Below are 15,492 nucleotides of genomic sequence, written 5' to 3' on the forward strand. Positions count from 1 at the left end.
GCCTCTCGCAACGACCGAACGCAGCAGGGTCTCGTCTCAGCTTTGCTTCAAGGCCCGCAGCACGACAGCCTCCTCCAATAACTCCGACTGTCGCCCGCTCCGCCCATCCGCTCGCATGCAGCACCGCTCTGCACTCGCCACTGTCATGATATTCACTCTCATCACTACTGTCTCCCAACTGCAGCGCAACACGATCCAGACATCACTAACACAGCGCCCATCCAGCCCTGCAAGCCTTCGGCACGCCAGCGAACACGAGTCGGCGGCGCTCGAGCCAGCGGTAGCCTATCATTTCTGAAACGGCAGCCGCTGCGACGCACAGGGAGAAGGCGCTATCGAAAAATATCGTAGATCCCTCCACCAAGCCAATCCCCATCCACTGCACAGCTCTGATTGCGACACTCCTCGTCTCCGTGCTTCCGCCGTTGCGCTGCTTGCCTGCCTGCCTGCTCGCTCAACCTCTCCACCGTTGCTGGTGATCCCACTTCACCTCCAACGCCAAAGTTTGACCTGTGTTTCATGAAGAATACCCCATCGTCTCCACGCCTTGCCCTGGCTTCTGCGAGACTTTTTGCCCGTCACGCGACCGATGGCACATGGCAACCGGAGATGCTCTTCATGGCAATTCTGTCATTCTGTCGATGATTTGGAAGCAAGCTTGGCGAGCCAATATTTTGGCTGCCACTTGTTGGCGCCTTAGTCGGTTTCAGCTTCCAACGTCGCCGCCCTGGCGTCGAGTCACCACCGAGCATTTGCACCTCGACCCAAGCACGTGCTGTTGGTGGCGCGAGCCCAGCGCGTGAACCCGATATGGCAGCAACGTGCCACACTAACGGCGGCAAACGACGTGCTGTCGCTGAACTTTTCTTCTGTGCTGTTTCCATACTGACATTTGACGTGTGAAGCTGACGCTACGAGTATTTCTTGCGTCACCTCCGCTAGCGACTTCATGTCTGATTGCTATCTACATGCTCGACCCGCCTATCCACCAGAGGCGAGCAGCCCAAACAGCAAATACGTTCGCCGCCAATACTCATTGGCGCTCTTCTTCAGACGCTCGTGAGCTCCCAACTCTAACTGTATCTGAACCCTAAGCCCTTCTACAACTTCGTCAAGCGGATCCTTGTCCCCGGTCTCCGCGTACAGAACCCGCTGCAAACACTGAACGTCAAACAAATGCTGTATGAGTCGATCGTTCGACTTGCTCCTCGGCACCGTCTTATCTTCATTAGTCCCCGCAGAATTCGCATCTCCTTCCGACTGGTCTGGAGCGGCATGACCATTAGTCAGGGGCGTCCCAAGGGTCTGGTCGATCTCGGAAAAATTGATCTTGTTTCTCAGACTTTCAGATAAACACTTTTTCAAAGCCTGGACTGCGGCGGGGCTCCAGAGGTCTTTGCCAAGTTTCGACATGTGTTCATGCACACTCTTCAGAAGCCGGAATGTTGTTGGAGAAGGCTGAATCGGAAGTGGAGGCGTTCCATCCCACAGCGTCGTGGCAACGGAAACTGGCTTTTGCAAATTTGTCGCAAACACGTCCACATGATCTGCAATGATTGTTGTTGCGATTCGCTGGTGTAAGGCAGCGATGAAAGCCTTGCTTGGCTTGATGGACTCCACCTCTTCGACCAGGTCTGCAAGGCCTCGGCGACGATCTTCTACTTCGCGCAAAAGTCGGATGAGCAGTGCCGGGTCTGAATCTGACTCGAAAGACTTCTCGACTGTCTTGAACATATTCTGCAGGGACGTGCTCGTGGCTTCGTGTAGCTTTAGTTCCAATTCTTGAGGGTCTCGAGTGCTGAGCATGACCTGAAGTGGTTCGTCTTCCATGAGATCGTCCAGGTCCAGATCCAAGTCATCGTCCCACTTGCTTGCACGCATCCCGGCAATGGCCTCACCATAACCGCGCAGTCGCAGGAGCCATTGGTCGAGAACGGCTATTGAACCATGCATGGGCTTAGTACGCCCGTGATGCCCGTTGAGCACATCTTTGCGGAATTGCATAACGTCCTTGCCAGGGTCCATTTCCGTCGTGGCGGCTGCCCACATGCTGACGGGACTCGACTCAGACGCGTCCGGTTGGGCATTGGGCACAAAGTCTTCGATCGTGGTCGCCTGCTTGACGAGCGATTCCAACCTGTCGAGAAACGCCTTGCGAATATCGTTCAGGGCTTGCGCTTGGCTATCATGGCGCAGTTGCGCACTGAGCACAAGGTACTTCGAGATCACCTTCTGTCGAAGTTGCAGGACCTTGTGAACATCCTCCTGACCTGCCAAAGCAGTCCGCAGAGTTTGCAATAGGCATTCTTGTCCTTGTCTGGCCCAGGAAGAAATAGCAGCGCTAACACTGGAAGCTTGGAGCTGATCGTGTCGAACCCAGGGATGGAAGTTCCTCACATCCTCTGTAATCCAGCGTTCGTAGACATCCAGACTCAGCTCGTAGATCGCCCGTACATCAGGATCACGGACCAATGCATTCGTCGTAACCTGCGACAGAGCTTCGGCGAAACGTCGTGGAAAGAGGTCCTTGGTATCTGACAAAGTCTGGCTGTACAAAGCCAACATGTCCACAATGCTCGTCTCCGTCGCCTCCTCAGCCGTAGTTTCCAACTGCTCAAACCGAAGCTGTAAAAAGTACCGCAAAACATCCTGGGGAGCAGACGCCGACAGCAAAGCATATGCACACAGCGTATTGATCGTAACCGACCTGTCCAGATTTATCCTCGAAAATGCTCTTGCAATATATCCCAAAAGCCTCTTCCTCGCACTCCCCAGCTTCTTCTGCAAACTGTCCAACACAGCAGGCGGCTCATCCCCCTCCGCAAGACTCTTATGCAGCAGCCTTGCCAGTATAAGCACCTTCGCAGCAACCAAAGCATCCCCACTACTCCTCACCACCCTCGAAGCCACATTAATCGCATTCTGCAAAACTTTCGTCTGCGCAATCCTTTGTAACCTCTCACTCTCGCTCTTTCCCATCTCCCTCCTCACGCGCTTCTGATTCGCGCTAATCTGTTCCAAATTCCTCGTATTGCATCTCCTTCCAATATTCGTCATTTGTGATTCCACATTGTGGATTTGTTCGTCCATATCGATGATTCGCTCCGCGGTGCCCAGTAAATCGCGGTAGCTGGCTCCCACGAGGGAGCGCAGCTTTTGGCGGTTGTCATCGATGTTTCGGCGGAGCTGCTGCTCCAGTTTGCGGACGACTGGTAGAGGGTATTGGAAAGCATCTTCCCAGGATTCGAGAGTCTTGGGATCGGGTGGCTGGGTGGTCATGTTAACATTGTTGGGGTCCGGAGTTGGGGGAGATTGACTTTGGGGTGTTGTTGGCATTGATGCTTGATGCCAAGATCACTAGCTTATGTTCCACGTTGCCTTCACATGCAAGATCCCATGTGCGGGAGAGAGGCTGGGAGTAGATTTACGAGAGGGTATCTTTATTGATCTGATTATTTGTTTACATACATTGTTGGCTGCCTATTCGGGCCAGCCAAATACATCTCCTACGCTAGTTATACTCCACCTCACGCCCACGAGAGCAATGAGTGCTGCTACAGTCTCAATGAGCAGCAGTGAGATTACCGACAGCAGCATTCTCGGCATGAAGACCCGGTACAACATCAGATGCCGCCTGAGCCAAGCTGCCTCGATGACTGTCGCGACTGCGATTGCCGCATAGAATAGGATATGGGTGGCCATGCTCCCGGCAACACGCCCCAGAACTCCCGTATGTCGGGGTGGAACCTTCCACAGCATGATCGCAGGTACTGCAATGGCGCAGAGTATCTGAGGACCGAAAGTGTTGAGCACGACGAATAATGGAGTCCATGGGTAGACTATCGTTTTGAGTGGGATGAAGGCTGACTCCCATTGTATCGTGACTAGTGCGGCTTGGTGTCCTGTCTTGAAGAAGTGGAAGCTGCCCAGCAGTGCGAGAATGATCGGTCCAAGTGGTGAGCGGCGTAGATTATTGGCGTCAACGATCTCGAGCACATTGAGAATCTGGACCATGCAGAGTGCCAGGGCTCCTTGTCCCATCGGCTTTTGGAAGAGCAGTAGCGTGAGTATCCACGCGCTTGGTAGCAGAAAGTATCGCGTTCCGTGTGTGTTCGAGTAGCCATAGATCATCAATTTGGGCCTCTTAGCCGGGCCGTTCGTTCCAACTGTGGTAAGGACTGGGCTGGTAGGATCCGACTCGCTGAGTGACTCCGATTTGGCCACAACACGATCTGGTTCTTCCTGCTTGACCATGAGCATCGGAGATGCAAAGACGTAGGTCGCATAGCCGGCCGCGAATGTCAGCGCCAGAATGCTTTGCGCCATGTATGTACGGACTGTCTTCAAGAAGTTGCTGGAGTACTGCGGGAACCATTCTCCATCGTCCGCGGCATCGATCGTCCAGAAACCCGCCACCATGACCAGGCCCAGGCGCAACGCGATTCCAATCCAAATCACAGCTGAACCATGATAGTTGGCACTGCGCTTGTAAAAGTGCGTGATTGCACTTGGCAGAATCAGCGCAACGGAAAGAGGTATTGCCAGTTGCCACTTTGAAGACGTGGAAGAGGTGGCCGATGCATAGTATGTCGATCGGCAGAACGGCATCTGTTCTTCGCGGCACAATCTTGAAAACGAGCTTAGACGTGTTGCAATCAAGAAAGAGGCTGCATTAGTGGCACCCAGCCACCTATCGTCAGGATCACCTTGGCCAAGTGAGCTTCCGAGCATGGCGACCGCGAAAGTAGTCAAGAGAAAGAGCAACTGTTCATCCTCCCAGATGATGAATGAATTAGCAGCGAACCCACCACACAGCATCAGAGTCGACAATGTACAGAGCCAACCCCAGAAAGTCGTAGGCCTAGGGATCCGGAGCAGCTCCAGGGCTGGCCGGAACATAGCCAGAGTCGCCGTAACACCCCCGAACACTGCTCCAAATGCAATTGACTGGACTCCGTGCTCTGTTGTCAGAGAGCCCACAGCTGCACCAGCTGCCGCACCAACAACAGCACCTATAGTTCCCCAAGTAAACAGAGGAGGAGTCATGGCAGCTCGATCTCCGCGAACGATGCCCTGCGCGTATATCACAACTACCAGAAAGGTGCCGATCAAGGCGATGATGCCCATGGTCATGCTGGTGAGGTCGAATCTGGCCCATAGCGATTTACAGATGCGCAAGTTCTCGGTTTGGTAAGCAAGAAACGCATCCCATGCTTCTGTGCGCTCTTTAGAGCCCCATGACTGATTCGCCAGCTTCCACAGTTGATCGGTAGTCGACGAAGTAGAGTTTCCCAGACCGCGAGCTTTCGCGTACTCGGCCTGGTACTTGTGAATTTGAGCTGAGGTCAAGCGACTCACTTGCGCAAGATTGTCATAGTTAGGCTTCAGTAGACTAGACGATCCGTGAAAGGCCTCCTCGATGGGGTGTCCGAGGTTATTGAATGGCACTGGTAGACCGAGAAGTAGGGACAGCGTAGGCACGAGATCGATCTGTGCGACGGGCCTCTCCTTCGCAGTCAGAGGTGGAAGTAGCGAATCCTTGTTTTTGCGGCCAAAAATACCACGCTTTGAATACATCCACAGCGCAGCCTGAACTTCGTCGTCGGATTCTCCACCATGATCGCCTTTGACGTCCATGCCATGGTCTCCCATGACTACGAGTAGCGTCTGATCGTCCAGAGCTGCCACCATATGTCGAATGACATCGTCCATTTGCTTCAATTTATCGTTCATAGCAGGGTGATCCGGTCCGTATCGATGTCCGGCATGGTCTACGCCCAAATAATGCCCGAAAATAACATCCCATCGTCCAGACATCGAAGGGTCCAGAAGAGGGAATATATGCTCATTGACGCCATTGTCCACAGTATGCAAATCCCACACATTAAAAGAGTCGTAGGCTTCAGTCAAATTCGGCTCGAAATATCCAGGAAACAGCGAGTGCCATGTATCGTCTCCGAGATGTACCACCTTCTTGCCTGCCTTGTACAGCATTTCCACGATATTGTCCTCGTCAATGGCTGTTCCTGCAAAGTTCGACCCCGCATCAATTAACACCGGGAGCGTGCCAGTCGTCAGTCCCTTCAGTCGCTGTAAGGTTGTCGTGGGCGGATCTGCAATGAAGGGTCGAAGGAAAGCATTCTGCGGCTCATTGACCGAGGTCTCGTACAGAACGGGCAGCGCATCGTGGAAGTGTTGTGGTGATTCGGCGCCCGGCTTGGGCTGGAAGGGCGTTGTGAAGTCGTAACGCAGAGCGTCCACGATAATAACCACCGCTTTGTCAAACGATTTGGGATGCCAACAACCTTGCTCTTGCGACCCGGGTGTGAAGTCTTTGGGGTGTCCGGTCAGGTCAATCGGTGGGTGGGCGCATTCGGATCTGTGTTGCAAGACGAGTCGGGAAAGGAGGAAGCCATTGAGAAAGAGATAGATTCCCAGCGCGTGAAAGACTCTGTGCTGCAGTCAGTAGGACTGTGCTGTATTTGACGTAACCGCAGCAGACGTACAGTATAAGCAGAAAAAAGGCGACGACCAGGCCATGTTGTGCTCGGAATTCGAGCTGGCGCTTTTTGTTCTGCGCCTTGATGTCCTGCGTCGCCGCCTCTTTGGACGCCTTGGCTTTCGCGCCGTCCATGATTGGTTTACGAAAAACAAACGAGAAGTATTAGACAAGCATTGTACAAGAAAGTAGAAACGTGGTGGTGCATAGACCGTGTGGATTATACTAGGAAAGAGGACTTTGTCAAGCGTGGGGAGCTACTGCTGAAGCGGAGACTTTGGTAGTCTCCGCAGGGACTACTTTGTGCACATTGATGATCGGTCTGTGTGTAAATGAAACCTGAATATTTTACACCATTTACTATACAGAAAATTCAGGAAGAAACACGCTCGGTGTTACACTGCTTAATGGACCGCGAGAAGGAAGTCGAGGCGAGCTCTGCGCTGCCAGCAGTAACACATTAACTATGCCCTTCTGAGTGCCCTCCCAGTTCTGGCAGCGCAAATACATCTGCCTCAACGATATCGCGTGCAGCCTCGGGAAATAGCACGACGTCTAGTCATGCATGTATGGAGTGCATCCACACAAGACCATGTTCTGTCGGCTGTGAAACAAATAACAAAGTCGCAGACTCATGCTCGTGCGGGTCGTGAGAGCTATGCTCTGTTGTCTGGAGTACGAGTTGAAGAGTGGTCATATCGTCGTGAATCAGCTTCAGTCTTGTTTCGTGCTCGGCACTTAGATCTTCTCAAACTTGTCGTAGCCTGGGGCGTTTCTCGCCTTTTCAACCAAGCCTCCAATGCGGTCGAGGTCCAGCGACTCAAAGCGCTTGTCATCCGACGAGTAAGCGGGCAAGCCCTCGACTGGCTCTAGGCCAATGCCGTTGTCTCCCACACGGACCACTACCACGCGACCAGATGTTCGCTTGCCAGAGTCGTCGACCTCTTCGGGGAACGTGATGTGGATTTCTGGGAGAGGACTTGGAGGAGGGCTGCTCGAGTTGTCCGCCAAGCTCTGTTTCTCTGAATAGACGAGAACTGATTCGGAAGGTCGAACCATAACGCGTCGGTGTGAAGAAGTCGTCGACATGGACGACATGCGCTTCTCGTCATCCTCGCTGTAGGGAGGCAGTTCCGCATTCCTGCGCGCTCGGCGGCGGTAGCGCAGATAGAGAAGTCCAGCCACCAGGAAGAGCGCAACGATCAAGAGGACCAGCAATACGACCAGCAGCGTGACCATGGTACGGTCAAACGGTGGAGCTCCATCGGTTCGTCGTGCCAAGTTCGCGAAGTGGGCGAACATATTTTATGAGTATCGTCTGTACAACAGAGGCATTCGGTATCTGACTAGAAGTGTCGAACGGTGGAACCGAGAAAGCTCGTTGTCGCACGCAAATTATGGATAGTCGGTCGTCGGTATTCGCTGCAATCGGTGGTAGAGTGACTGTGTACCAGGCACATGTTAGCCACAAGCTGCACATGTTCTCACAGACTCCTGCGCGCAGACATGACGGAGATTTGCTGCGACCGCAGTGATACCGGGCACAGGGTGTATCGCAGTTGCACGTACCTGCTGCAGCGACCAGACGGCTCAGGTGAAACGAATGTGATACGAGGCACTGAATGAGTGAAGTGCCGTCGCTGGTTCAAAGAGAGGACGCCCGCGGTAAGGGCAGAGCCGTTGTCGTTGTCGACGTCGTCCACGAGGTGGTCGTGTGCAGAAGAGACGATCACAAACAGGTTGTGCAAGGGGAGGACTGTGTGTTGGCGTGGTCTCGATGGGTGGAGCTCTGGGAGATTGCGGCAGAGCTTGTGCAGCCTGTTTCGGCTTAGCTCCAGCGACTGGGAATAGTTCTGTGCACATCACTTCTTCTTCTGCACAGCGCCATCTACCTCACTTGCTGTGTGGACAAGCCGCAACGAGAGCACGATCAACACATGTGAATACGGACACTCACAGCCATTCACCTGCTCTCATCGATGGCATTGCCAGTTGAGGATCAGGTATGCAATACGCACACGCTCGCGCTGGGATACTAGGGCTAAGCGATATTTGGCTTCTCGACTCGACTCCGTTCGGATGTGCGCGCGGAATTCAATACTTTTCCAGGCCAAGAAAACGGGCCACAACTGCAGCTGTCACACCTGCCAACGGGCGACGAACGCCACGGCGTTCGCAATCAGTGCCTTTGATCAATTCACCCAATCTCATGACTCTCTGTCCCTCTCCAGAACTGCAGTGTACGTTTTAGGCGCGCGTGTATTTAAGCTCGCAGCTCCGAGTCCCGGGAAGGATGACGGAAGGGTGCTGCCGAGACGGCCCTTTGCCTTTGCCTGTCAGCCAACACCAACAACAACGACACTGCCCGCACGATGAGAAACGGGGACACAGATTCGTCAGTGTTTGCCTTTGCGCCAAGTTACTTCTACAATGGTCTGGTGACTCCCTAAATATAATTACAGCATTTGCAGGAAAATACCTTCCCAATGACAATGTCCATTATCCTGCTCTCCATGCAGTACGTGTGTCGTTTTTGTAAGTGTTGATATGACTGCATCCAAGCACGGGTGGGACTACCGATTTCGAGGGCCGGCATAATGATGGAACTTCGTTTGACGAGGAGCGTCACTCTGAGTTCGACGTCTACTTCCTCCTCCCCCTTCCGAATTTCTCTGTTGTTGAGCGAAAGCAGGTAAGTGATTGCCACCTGGAGGACCCGTACCAAAAGGATAGCGAGAATCAGATGTGGCAGGTGCAATCGCAGGTCCACCATATTGCGAGCCAAATGGTGGCGGGTTGGGTGGTGCACTGGCCTGCGACGGAGTGGGAGGAGGCGGGGCTCCAGCTGGCCAGTTGTCTGGCCGAGGTCCTAAGGGCGGTGCAACTTGTGTGTTGGGATAGCCTGGACCGTAATGTGGATGTGGCCAAGGACCCTGAGGAGGCGGGCCCGCACCCGGCAAGCTATTACGATGGTAGTAAGGCTCGGGTTGATATTGAGGGGGCGGATTGGGCCCGTATGGTGCTGAGAAACCCGAGGATGGTGGCTGCTGAACGTATGAAGGAAGTGGCGCATATGGAGTTTCCGCAGTATGCTGAGGTGTGTGAGGTGTACCAGTCGGCGTCCGAGAAGAGAAAGGGTTGGTCTTCGTGCTTTCCATCGTGTTGAGGCGGAAACGAAACATCTTACTTCCGCCTTCGGTCCCAGCTCGCATAGTATTATTTGCACGCTTGTTTTGCGTTCGTTTCGTTTCTTTGTGTGCTTTCCTCGACAGACCATTGCGTTCAGCTCTGCTGGTCTTGCCATGATGGAGATGCCCATCTTTGGTCTGTCGACGCAGACCACGATCACCGTCTTGACTTCCGCTGACATCAGTCGTCGTTGATTGGCCTAGAGATGACGCCCTTGATCGCGGCTTCCGGAGCTGAGTATCTTCACTCAATGCCCGAGGGGCCCTGGACACTCTTGACTCATCTTCTTTCAGTAGTCTCGGGTCTATTGCTCCTTCGCTGCTGGGTTGTTCCGAGGATCTGTCACGTAGAGCAGATTGCCGACCCAGCACAGGAGACGCGGACTTGACGCCTTGTACTTCTTCTTCTTTCAGCTCCGTCTCAGCGTCAGCTTCGATACCGACTTCGTCTTCTGGTCTCGGTTCGGACACCTCGTCACGCTTCACTCGTCTTGCCTCAATCTCATGTGCAGGGATCTCGATCCTTGTTTCCTCGATCCGCTCTGCCTCCTGCGGCGGTGCAAGACGTTCGATGCTCAGGGGACCACCTCTCGAAAACTCATGGACTGCGCGTTCGATACGCGGAAATGGCCGTGCTTCGACGTCTCTGCTCATTGGCCGGTGGTATTTGTCCCACGAAGTGTCCTCCCTGCCTTGTGCGCCAGGCATAGAAGGCTCCGATCGATCCAGATCTGACAGCAGGCCGCCAATGGATCCACGAGGAGTCGATCTTTGGAATTGTGCCATATCATGAGAGGAATGCCGTTGGTGCTGGAACTCGTGAGGAGCGTGTCTGTGATGTTGACGTGGGACTGAATCTCGTCTTCCAGGCAGATTAAGGCTTGGAGACTGCAGTAGCGAAGCCAGTGCAGGGAACGTACTCAGACGGTTCTCGCTGCTCGACGTTGGTGACATGAGTGAAGGTTCCCATGGAGGCCGCTCGGAGTGCCCATCCATACTAGCGAATCTTCGAGGCGAGTATGGTATGGAACGTTCGATGAATTGTACCGTACCAGGAGACATTTGCGGAGGCGGTTGATGGCGCATAGCAAATGGCGGCGGTCCTAGCACAGCACCTGGTGGTGGCATGTGATTTTGCTCATGCAATGGCACAAATGCTTGATCCAGTCGACGTGGAGTTGCAGGATGTGGGACAGCTGCTCTCACGGAAGGTCTTGAGGCAAGGTCACCCAATAGCTGCAGACCAACAGCCTCTTCATTCGGAATGACTGGAATGTTCGAGATTCGATCGACCTCAGTGGCAGCGTCTGCGAGAATGCTGGTGTTTCGAATGCTCTCACGCTTAGCAAGAGCAGCTTCTCGAGCAGTGCTGTCCATCACGGTGAAGCTTCCGGTGTCTTGAGAATCCTCATTCTGCATGGCGTCTTGTAGCATCTTATGCATTTCGAAACGTTGTTGCATGTCCGCGATTGCTTTCTCCGTATCGAGCGCAAGCCGACTCCTCGATTCGTGTCGTGGGTCGAGCGGACCAGTCCTTGCAAATCGGTATCCAGTCTGCTGAGGCCTGGGCAGTACATCCCCATCTTCGTCATCGGTAACCTCCTGCTCTCGGTTCTGCTCAAGCTGCACGTATCGCGCAATTTGCAGTAGCTCGTACTCTCCTTCGTCCACGCGTCTCTGCCGCATATTCTCAACCTCATACTCAAGAGTCTTGCTGCATGCACGTCTCTCTCCCTGCAACCTTTGCCATATTTGTTTACGATTGTACTCAAGTTGTGCGTCGAGTTGCCGTTTGCGGTGTTCGAGGGCCTCATCCAGGAGCTTCCTGACCCCTTCATACTCCTCTGTGCCTTCGTACTCGTTCACTTCTTGATGTAAAGCCGGATTAGCCTCCAGTTCATCTACTGTCTTGGACGCAATCTCTGCTAACAGAGGTTTCAGTGCACGGGCTATGGCTCGGTATGCAGACTTGAGCTGTGCCTGCCGTCGCATGGTAGCCTCAATGTCGATCTCGTGATGATCTGCTCGTCGTCTCCCTGTCATCCGACGTCGAGGACCGGTCGTCGGGAGGTCATCATCATCTTCTGCATCTGCTAGATCGTCTCCGTCTTCTCCAACGTTCGCCACATCGTCTTCATCCATTTCGTCCATGTCCTCTTCCTCGGCAGGGTTTCCAGCATCAAGCATGATACTGTCTAAATGCTTGCCCGGGTACCTCGGAGTCGGATTTGTCTCCTCAGATACAGGGGACACCGGCTCTGAATCAAGAGGTGTCGCAGCAGGAGTGATCTCTGTGGACTGTGTCGCTGCCAGATAGCCCACGGCATCTTGCCCGCTAGAGCTACCTGCGGACTCTTGATCGGACATTTGGTCTTCTTGCGGCGCCACCACGAGCGCGTCTTTGTAAGTGTTCAAATCTTCTTCCGTTCCGTGCAACAAGATGGCAGGTTTGGCGATTGTTGCTGCTTCATGTGGAATAGAAGGTGTAGAATACGTGCGTTTCCGTTTCCTGCTTGGTGACTGGGAGGTCTGCGGACCAGTTTGCTGGATGGGAGATTCCGAGTGATCGGAGAAATCTCTAGAAACCTTCTTGTTCGCAGATCTATGGGAGCTGAAGGACATATTGACGTCCGAAGTGCTGTTGGCCGACTCTCCAGAGATGCGCCTTCCTTTGAGCGAAGATTGACTGCCAAGACTCTGCGCAGTCGTTGGGCGTACGCCGTCTAGAGATTCTCTGCGACTGTCATTATCTTCGACTGAGCCGTTGATGGAAGGCGTTCCGTTTGGGCGCCCTTTCTTTGCAGCATGCCTTGTGGTCATGTGCAAGGGCTCCGATGGATCGAAGCGACCAGCTTTCCGGCCCAAGGCATCTTGCGTTCTTGGACTCATATCTAGTTGACCTGTCTGGCGTCAGCTTTTCGTGCATACATGCAGAGTATTGTAAGTTGTGCGATGAAGTATTGAGGTCGCGACCAAGTTTCTCGATCTGGGGGAACGATTTCGCAGCACAGTTTTCTGTCCATCTGCAAGATCGATCACAAGTCGATCTACAGATAGTATAAGAGCAGATTGAACAGCCCCGTGATGATTATGGCGCCGTGAGCGCTGGAACAATGCAGTGTTCTTTTTTCGCTTGCCTCGTGATTTGATGCTGATGCGGATGTTCCGCGAAAGTGAAGGCCGCCACACCACTACACACCGATTGAAAAACCGCGTGCAGACGTGACGTACAGTGTGAGGAAGTTTCGAACATACCTTTGTGGTGCAATTATCGAGGCGACGTGCAGGTGTGTCGGCTCGTCGTCGTTGTTGGCAAAGAGTTGTTTCTCGCGGATGGGGGTATCCGAAAGAAGGCGACTCGATTCGTGCCGTCGCATCCGCAACGATCAAAATGAGACCCGAGTAGAAGCCGTTGCCATCGTTCGACGACAGCACACTGGAGCGGCGTGACGGGTCGATCAGAAGGGCTGTGTTATTATGTGGTGCTTGTCCTGGTTGACACCCAGCCGTCTGATACTGGACTACTTTAGCGACGCGAACAATGATTGGGTGCTCGGAAAAGCCGTGAACACGGCCAACTCCAAAACAATGCTGGAAGCAGAGACTGCACTCTGATCAACGAAAGATGACCTGCGGCAGGTAACATCAATGATGTGCACTTCTAGAAGTCTGCAAAAATACCTGTAGTGGATGGGAAATCTCGTCGCGCGGAAGTCACTCCTCCTCCTCCTGGCGCTACGCCACGACTCTTGGCATGACAAGCAGAGACATCGATTGCGCTGAGACGCTCCACGGATTGTTGACGTTACTCAGTTTCGTGGAATACTCTCAGCAAAGCTATGTACAGTTCTGAAAGCGGCTAGCTCTCGTACTCGTCGACCTTCACAAGTCTACGCAGCCTAGCTGTGACTGGAGTAATATGCAAACGCTTCATTGTCAATCGTGACCCATGCTCGCGCCAATGACGTGAGATCTTATGTAGAGAATCCGTTGCTCAGTAGTTCGCTCACTTTTATGCACGCGAGCGATCAGGCGCCTGGCTCATCAGGCTCATCAGGCTGATCGAACAAGAAATTGGCGGCCAGCTCTTCATTCTTGTCGCATGCGAAGTAAGCCTGAACGACCAAGTCCCGCTCGAAACCAAGGCGACAGAGCTGGTAGACTAGTCAGTATTTATCAAGATTTTGAAGGGAGAAAGGGGTCACTTACGCGCTCGATGGCTTCCCGCTCTTCCACAGTTACGCTAATTTCCTGTGCACCAGGCGGAAGAGCCACATCGTCGCCGGCATCTTCTGCGAGAAGCTGCATGAACTGCTCGGGATGCTGCGTGATGATCTGCGCAAGTTGAGGGTTGCCGGCAGCGACTTGCTGCAAGATGGGCTCAAGCATTTGAGGCTGCTGCTGTACAACCTGGCGCAGCTGCTGGAACTGTGGATTGTTGCGCAGAAAGTCAAGTGCAGACGATTCTGTTTGCCCGCCCTGTCCACCCTGCCCACCGCCGAGAGCAGCACCGCGCCCAGCGCCAGCGGCACCTCGACCTCCTCCACCAGCTTGTGCCGCAGCCTCGAAGAGATTGACTGGCTCGTCAGAACCTTGTTGACCGCCTTCGGTACCCGTCGTCACTGCTGGCTGTTGCCCTTGTGTTTGCGCCGGCTGTGGCGATGCGGCCGCTGGACGCTGCTCTTGTCGTGCACTCTCGGGAATACCGTTCAACAAGTACTCGACCGCACGGTCGGGGTTGAAGAAAGCGGCGCGCATCGCCGCATCAATCTGATCCCTCGGAAAACCCATGGCCTCCATTCCAGCGATAGCTGCAGTGCGCTGCTCGCCCATGGCGAGTGCGGACGGGTCATTGAAAGAGCGCTCGTCAGCCGAGGCGGCGGTGGATGCTGGTGCGGGCGATGGCGTGGCCGGCGGTTGCGAGGTAGCAGAGGGTGCGGACTGCGCGGGAGCCGCTGGCGGAGCGGGCGTGCCAGCTGCTGGTTTCGCAGGAGTTGCAGGTTCTGCTGCTTTCGAAGGAGCTGCTTTCGGCTATTCGGTGTCAGCGTGGACATTGTTGACTCTTGTCTACGAAGATTGACACACCTTGGATGTCATGCAGACGATGAACCCCTTCTCTTCGATCTTGTAAGACTCGATGGTATTATCGTCCTGCAGGATCTTGCCCGAGTAGATGAGCTTTTGCGTCGATGGATCCCATCCTTTCTCTGCACTGATCTTCTCCTTGACAGAGCCGATGGAGTCGCTCGGCTCAGCCTCGATGGTGAACTTCTGCTGCTTCAGGTCCTTGAACGTGAGCTTCATGACGGCCGATCAGCTCGCGCGGAGATCGCACGAGTATCGATAGGCGAAAAGGATCGGCGAGCGCAATTCGCAGTGGCTTTGCGATGATTTCGATCGACGTGGTAGATGGTCGCTCGCGCAGGCGGTGTTGTTGTGAGTATGTTATTGTGCGATGAGCAGTAACGGTGGTATGAAGACCAATGATGAAGGCGAAAGGTGCAGGTGGTGGGGCGCAGGCATCAGGCAGGGTCTACGCGTGGAGTGGAGCCATCAGGGCAATTGACCAGCAAGTGACAAGCGCAACAACAAACCACCCCTTCACTTGCAGCCTTGCATGCAGGCAACCGTCAATGCCACGCATTCACCCACGAGATATCTGGCAAGCGCGGAATATCAACAAGGCTTTGCTTGCGCTTCTGCCGGTCTGCAGAGATCTCGAAGCGGCTCGCAATGAACTCAGATGGCTCAAACAGCACGCGGTGGCGGTATCACAACAAATCAGGCACAGCAGACAGCCGAGTC

The 15,492-nt window shown here is 54.0% G+C and overlaps 5 protein-coding genes across 5 annotated transcripts; all 5 read right to left on the reverse strand.

Moving 5' to 3' along the window:
* Positions 1 to 981: 981 nt before the first annotated feature.
* Positions 982 to 3,279, reverse strand: CKM354_000046000 (uncharacterized protein; the record flags this gene model as incomplete). Its single annotated transcript, XM_044795548.1, has 1 exon — positions 982 to 3,279. The coding sequence occupies one exon, from the start codon at positions 3,277 to 3,279 to the stop codon at positions 982 to 984; it is 2,298 nt and encodes a 765-aa protein (XP_044651483.1).
* Positions 3,280 to 3,480: 201 nt separating this feature from the next.
* On the reverse strand, positions 3,481 to 6,634 carry CKM354_000046100 (mannose-ethanolamine phosphotransferase GPI13; the record flags this gene model as incomplete). The annotated part of the gene is made up of 2 exons (XM_044795549.1): positions 3,481 to 6,451; positions 6,507 to 6,634. The coding sequence occupies 2 exons, from the start codon at positions 6,632 to 6,634 to the stop codon at positions 3,481 to 3,483; spliced, it is 3,099 nt and encodes a 1,032-aa protein (XP_044651484.1).
* A 603-nt stretch (positions 6,635 to 7,237) lies between these two features.
* CKM354_000046200 (uncharacterized protein) lies at positions 7,238 to 7,801 on the reverse strand (the record flags this gene model as incomplete). Its single annotated transcript, XM_044795550.1, has 1 exon — positions 7,238 to 7,801. One exon carries the CDS (start codon positions 7,799 to 7,801, stop codon positions 7,238 to 7,240), a length of 564 nt encoding a protein of 187 aa, XP_044651485.1.
* Positions 7,802 to 9,072: 1,271 nt separating this feature from the next.
* Positions 9,073 to 12,576, reverse strand: CKM354_000046300 (uncharacterized protein; the record flags this gene model as incomplete). Its single annotated transcript, XM_044795551.1, has 1 exon — positions 9,073 to 12,576. The coding sequence occupies one exon, from the start codon at positions 12,574 to 12,576 to the stop codon at positions 9,073 to 9,075; it is 3,504 nt and encodes a 1,167-aa protein (XP_044651486.1).
* Positions 12,577 to 13,715: 1,139 nt separating this feature from the next.
* CKM354_000046400 (uncharacterized protein) lies at positions 13,716 to 14,991 on the reverse strand (the record flags this gene model as incomplete). The annotated part of the gene is made up of 3 exons (XM_044795552.1): positions 13,716 to 13,841; positions 13,897 to 14,718; positions 14,773 to 14,991. The coding sequence occupies 3 exons, from the start codon at positions 14,989 to 14,991 to the stop codon at positions 13,716 to 13,718; spliced, it is 1,167 nt and encodes a 388-aa protein (XP_044651487.1).
* Positions 14,992 to 15,492: the final 501 nt, after the last annotated feature.

This window comes from Cercospora kikuchii (genome assembly GCF_019650295.1).
Source record: "Cercospora kikuchii DNA, contig_00001, whole genome shotgun sequence".
NCBI classification, from domain to species: Eukaryota; Fungi; Ascomycota; class Dothideomycetes; order Mycosphaerellales; family Mycosphaerellaceae; genus Cercospora; species Cercospora kikuchii.